We start from the raw sequence: 6,000 nt of genomic DNA on the forward strand, positions 1-6,000 counted from the left end.
AGCCTGGCCCAGTCCCCTGGGCCTTCAGTCTTTGCTGGTCTTCGCCCACTGATGCACTTCTGCAGTCATTTGGTCACTCACTAGGTCATTCAGTCCCTCACGTGCCCGCCCGCTCACTCATTCTCCATCCCTTCGTTCACTGTCTTGGCCAGTTCCTTCCCACATACTCCCACCCATCCATGCCCTCAGCCACACCCTGCTTGGAGGGCCAGCCCTGGCTAGATTATGCACGGAACCCGGTGATGAGCCAGAGCTGTGTCCTGCCCAGCAGGAGCCTCTCGTCCCAAGGGGACATAAACCCCGTCACAGCCGGTCTCACCCTGGGTGATCTCACAGCTCTTGAGAGCCCAAGGGAGGGGGAGAAGCCCTTCCTGCCCTGAGCTCCTCCCCTGCCGCTCCCTACAGGTTCTCTGTGCGGGTGAACTCCACAGAGCTCTTCCACGTGGATCGGCGCGTGTGGACCACCCTGAAGGGCCGGGATGGGCTCCAGGGCCCACGGGAGAGAGCCTTCCACACAGCCAGCGTCCTGGGCAACTACATGGTGGTCTATGGTGAGGAGGCTCCCTGATCCCGCCTGCCTGCCAGGGCCCCAAGCCCGCACTGAGCTGAGGCTCCCTGCACGGGTGTCCCCACGTCCGCCAGGCTTGCCAGCTGTGCCCTTTCCTCCTTTCCTAGGGGGCAACGTGCACACCCATTACCAGGAGGAGAAATGCTATGAAGATGGCCTCTTCTTCTACCACCTTGGCTGCCATCAGTGGGTGTCGGGGGCCGAGCTTGCCCCCCCGGGAACCCCTGAGGGTGAGTGGCCCGTCCGTTTTCCTGAGGGGCTTCTGAGAGTCGCGCTTCCCTGACAGTCTGGGCTTCAGGCAGGAGCCACCTCGGTCCTTGTAGGGTGAGCCAGACGTCCCTCTGGAGCTGGCTTCGGGGGGGGGGCAAGCCTGTGCTGGAGGCAGGACAGGGGCACCGTTGCCATGGAGACCGGAAGCAGTTACAGCAGCGCGGGTCTAGGCTCCAGTCCAGGTTTTACCAGTTTCCAGCTGCCCCAGCGAAGTGCCTACCTACGTGGGACCTTTTCAAGGTCCTGTAATGGGCAAGTGGCAGAACCAGGACGGCTGTCCCCAAACAACCATTTGTGCAAAAATATCATTTAATCACCCCATGCCTCAGTTTCCCCATCTGTAAAATGGGGATGACGGTAACACTTAACCCACTGGGCTGTTGTGAGAATGAATTGAGATGGCTCAAAGATGGAGACAGCCTAGCAAAGAGCTCAGTATGTTGTCTTGTACAGTCAGAATCCGGCCCCAGGGCTTGCCTGGGAGGGGGGGGTGGAGAAACCTTCAAACTCATTGAATCCGACTACTTTGAGAATCAGAAGAAAGCCACAGGCCCTCTCCTCAGAAGGACGCTTGTAACACAAACTGGGCATATTATTTCAGGGGGCTGTGGACTTCTAGGGGGCCCATCTATTCTCCCTGCCCCCCCCCCCCCCCAGAAGAATGAGGACAGAGAACAAGCATAAGGAAGGGACATTGACACTTAAGGAGTAGGCTGGGTGAAGGGTTCCCCCACGGAACCCTATTTGACCATCAGCAATAAAGCCTTGGGCTGGCATTCGAGGCCTTGAATCCAGGGCTCATCTGCCTGTCCCTGTTTCTCCTTTAGGCCAAAGGCCGAATCTTCCTCCTTTGTAGTTTGCAAGTCCCCAGGCCAAGTCCCATGTGTTTACAGAGCATACATTTCCGTAAGAGGGTGAGGGATCACTGATCACTGACCACTTACACATCAGTCAGGACCCTTGGCTCTAAGTGACCAATCCAACCCAGCCAGCTCGAGCAAAACCCAAGTTCTTGGCTCATGTGAGTGAAAACTGGCTTCAGGCTGGTCTGGATCTGGGTGCTTACGTGATGGCATCAGCTAGCCCTTGTTTGAGCTCACTTCATTCTGTGGCAGGTTTGTCATTTGTAAATGGTCACCAGCAGCCCTGGGACTATATCTACTCCTTTGAAATGCCCAGAGGGAAGGGGCGCCTGGGCGGCTCAGTCGCTTAAGCGTCTGGCTCTCGATTTCCACTCAGGTCATGATCTCGTGGTTCGTGAGATCGAGGCTTGTGTCTGGTGCTGTGCTGACAGTGCAGAGCCTGCTTGGGATTCTCTCCCTCTCTCTCTCTGTCCCTCCCCTGGTCGCACTCTCTCTGTTTTTCTTTCTCAAAGTAAAGAACGTTAAAAAAAAATGTGTTTAAAATGCTCAGAGGGAAGAGGGTGCCTCTCTCCCAAGAATTGAAGGAACTGGGTCCTATTCTAGAACTTGTCGCTGACACTGATGGGCCTGGGCTAACCCCCACTGCTGCCAGAGGCAGGGTCAGCTCAACTTGAGCCTGTGGACTCTAGTGGGAGAGGGTGGTTTTCCAGAGGAAAATCAGAGTTGTCACCAGAAGGGAGGCTGGTGCCAGATAGACAATACCAGGAGAGAGCCAGGCACCCTGCCTCGTGGCTCCCTGAGGGCAGGAGGACAGTTCCATTTACAGAGGAAGAGACCAACTCAGAGAAGTTGAGTCTCTTACCCAAGGCCACTCAGCAAGTTAGTAGTTGATCCATGACTTGAGCCCAAGTAGGTGGTAGACATAGGAATCGAAGCCAAGTTTTTCTGACCCCCAAGATCATGCTCTGTCTTCAAGGTGGTTTGCACAGTGGTGTGGAAGCTCTGGCAGGTGTGGGGCCAGACATGCTAGGAGGGCTTCCTTGGGCACGCTGGGTTAAAGCAGGAAGTAGCAGGTTGGTCTGAAGCATAGGAGAGTCGGGTAGTCCTCTGGACAAGGAAGCCGTGGTTAGAGGGACAAGGGAAGACTGGTTAGAGTCTCATGTCCTTGTTGGGGGGGGGATCTGTATTCTCCTAGGCCGAGCAGCACCTCCCAGTGGTCGATACTCGCATGTGGCGGCTGTGCTTGGTGGCAGTGTCCTGTTGGTGGCTGGGGGGTACAGTGGCCGGCCTCGTGGGGACTTGATGGCCTACAAGGTGCCTCCCTTTGTGTTCCAGGCGCCTGCTCCGGACGTGAGCACCGGGGTGATAGGGAGAGGGCGGCTGGGAAGGAGGTAGCATGGTTCCCATGGAGGAGGGAGAAAGGCGGGGTGGGTCCCTGGGAGAAGGACTGGGGTCCCTAGGGATACGAGAGGAGGGAGGTTGGTCCCCAGGTTCAAGGGGGGAGGAACGGAGGTCCCTGGGGCTGAGGGCAGAGCAGATAGGGATCCCCAAGGTGCTGAGTGAGCAGTGGAGGCTCCCCGGGATGATCACAGGGAGTGGGGATGCGGGAGCAGGCTCCAGGTCTGAGGAGCCCCCTCTCCCACTCCCCGTCTCTGCAGTACCACTTAGACTACTGCTCCATGTACATGGACCACAGCGTCTGCTCCCGAGACCCTGAATGCAGTTGGTGTCAGGGGGCCTGCCAAGCTGCACCACCTCCTGGGACCCCGTCTGGGGCTGTGAGTGACCGTCCCAGCTCTGTCTCCTAGTGCAGAGACACGGCCGTCAGCGTCTCCCTCTGTCTAAACCAAGCAGAGAAGGACTTTCTCTCACTTGGGACACTTGTTTTCACACCTAAGATTGGCATTCCTGACCCCTCAACCTCTGACCCCTCCCAGCGCTTTTGAGCTTGTGACCCTGTCCCCAGATCCCTTAGCTCCTGTCCTGTTGCTCTTCCTCATTCCAAGTGGCTTTCGAGTCCCTTCTCTAATTTCCTGGCGCCTTCCACCCCACTACTCCTGAATCTACAGTCCTTTCCAGATCCTTTAAGCCCCTGTGGACAGTAACCCCTGTCCCCTCCCCTCCCTGTAGTGTCCAGCTGCCAGCTGCCTGGGCCTGGGCCGCCTTCTGGGTGACTGCCAGGCCTGCCTGGCCTTCAGCGGCCCGACAACTCCTCCCCGGGGGCCCGGCGCTCTGGGCTGGTGCGTGCATAATGAGAGCTGCCTCCCTCGGCCTGGTGAGTGCCCATTGGCAGTGTGGGAGGGGGCGGCACAGCGCCCCATGCTGACCTTCCCCCCCCCCCCCCCCCCGCCGGTCCTCACAGAACAGGCCCGCTGCCGAGGGGAGCAGATCTCAGGCACCGTGGGCTGGTGGGGGCCTGCACCTGTCTTCGTCACATCCCTGGAGGCCTGCGTCACCCAGAGCTTCCTGCCTGGCCTGCACCTGCTCACTTTCCAGCAGCCGCCCAACGCCTCCCAGCCCGACAAGGTGGGGAGCCAAGGGGTGGGGCCCAGCGTGGAGTGTTGAAGGGTCTGGTCCTGGGGTCTTTGTTTTTCAAATGGTTCTATACAGCTCTTGTGTTTGCCTCATAAGTCTCTACATTCAAGGGTCCGATTTTTAAAAATTGTGCTAAAACACACAGTGTAAAATTTTACATAGTGTAAAATTTACCAGCACTGATATTAAGCACATTCACAATATTGTGCAACTATCACCACCTGGTTCCAGAACAGTTTTGTTACCCTGAAGAGAAACCCCAGATCCTTAAGTAATCCCTCTCTATTCCCCCTCTCCTTCTGGCCCCTGGCCAGCCACTAACCTTTTACTGGTTAGTGGTTGACAGTCTACTAACTCTGGATTTGCCAACTGTGGATATGCCTTATAAATGGAATCATACACGTTGTCTTCTGTGTATGGCTTTTTTCACTTAAAGTAGTGTTTTCAGCATTCATCCATGTTGTAGCATGCCTCAGAATTTCGTTCCTTTTTATGGGTGAATGATATCCTCTTGTATGACTGTGCCAATCCATTCATCAGCTGATGGCTGTTTATACCTGTTGGCTATTGGGAATAGTTCTGCTGTGAGCATTCATGGATAAACCATTTTGCATACATATTTGCTTTTTTTCAACTCATTTTTTAATGTCTATTTTTGAGAGAGAGAGACAGAGCGTGCATGGGGGAGGGCAGAGAGAGAGAGAGAGGAAGACACAGAATCTGAAGCAGGTTCCAGGCTCTGAGCTGTCAGCACAGAACCCGACACGGGACTCGAACTCAGGAGCCGTGAGATCATGACCCGAGTTGAAGTCAGACACATAACCCTCTGAGCTGCTTAGGCGCCCCCGTGTTTGCTTTTAAAAAATATTTTATTTTTTTTAATTGAAGTATAATTGGCATACAATATTATGTTAGTTTTTAATGTAGAAAAGAATGATTTGAAATTCGTATGTATTGCAATAAACACCTATTGTCAGCTCTTTTGGGCTTATATCCAGGAGCAGAATTGCTGGGTCATATGGTGATTCAGTGTTTAGCTTATGCAGGAACCACCGAACTGTTTTCCACGGTGGCTACTTCTTGATTTTTAAAAGTTGTATGGTTAAAAAATCACAGTGATGTAAAAAGTTGTTAAGCAAAAAGGGTCTCCATCTATACTGCTCCCTATCTAGAGCAGTATGGGAAGCTCTCCCTAGCATCTCCCCAACTTAAGACCACCCTGACTCTTCCTGGAAGATCCATTTGGATTTCTTTTATATCCTTGCAGAATCTGCCTATTCAGATACATGTGAATGTGACATTGAATTATTTTTCTTTCTTGCACAAAAAGTAATATTCTATCTTTTATTTCTTTTTTCAAAAAATTTATTTATTTATTTTGAGAGAGAGAGTGAGCGAGCACACGCACTCACACGAGCAAGAAGGGGGCAGAAAGAGAGAGGGAGAGAGAATCCCAAACAGGCCCCGCACTCTCAGTGTGGAGCCCGACTCGGGTCTTGATCTCACGTGAGATTGTGACCTGAGCTGAGATCAAGTGTCAGACACTTAACTGACTGAGCCACCCAGGTGCTCCTTCCTTTTATTTCTTAATTTTTTTTAATGTTTATTTATTCTTGAGAGAGAGAGACAGCCTGAGTTGGGGAGAGGCAGAGAGAGAAAGAGGGAGACAGAATCTGAAGCAGACTCCAGGCTCTGAGCTTTCAGCACAGTCAGGCTTGAACTCATGAACTGCAAGATCATGACCTGAGCCAAAGTCGGACGCTT

At 53.5% G+C, this 6,000-nt stretch overlaps 1 protein-coding gene across 1 annotated transcript in view; it reads left to right on the forward strand.

Annotated features, from left to right (window-relative positions):
* Window positions 1–6,000, forward strand: part of MEGF8 (multiple EGF like domains 8) — a 44,924-nt gene that overhangs the window by 8,505 nt on the left and 30,419 nt on the right. The window contains 6 exon segments of the mRNA XM_049621281.1: window positions 406–551; window positions 676–798; window positions 2,897–3,051; window positions 3,360–3,479; window positions 3,832–3,976; window positions 4,064–4,227. Of these exon segments, the coding sequence (XP_049477238.1) occupies window positions 406–551; window positions 676–798; window positions 2,897–3,051; window positions 3,360–3,479; window positions 3,832–3,976; window positions 4,064–4,227 (853 nt within the window).

The sequence above is a fragment of the Panthera uncia genome (assembly GCF_023721935.1).
Source record: "Panthera uncia isolate 11264 chromosome E2 unlocalized genomic scaffold, Puncia_PCG_1.0 HiC_scaffold_19, whole genome shotgun sequence".
NCBI classification, from domain to species: domain Eukaryota; kingdom Metazoa; phylum Chordata; class Mammalia; order Carnivora; family Felidae; genus Panthera; species Panthera uncia.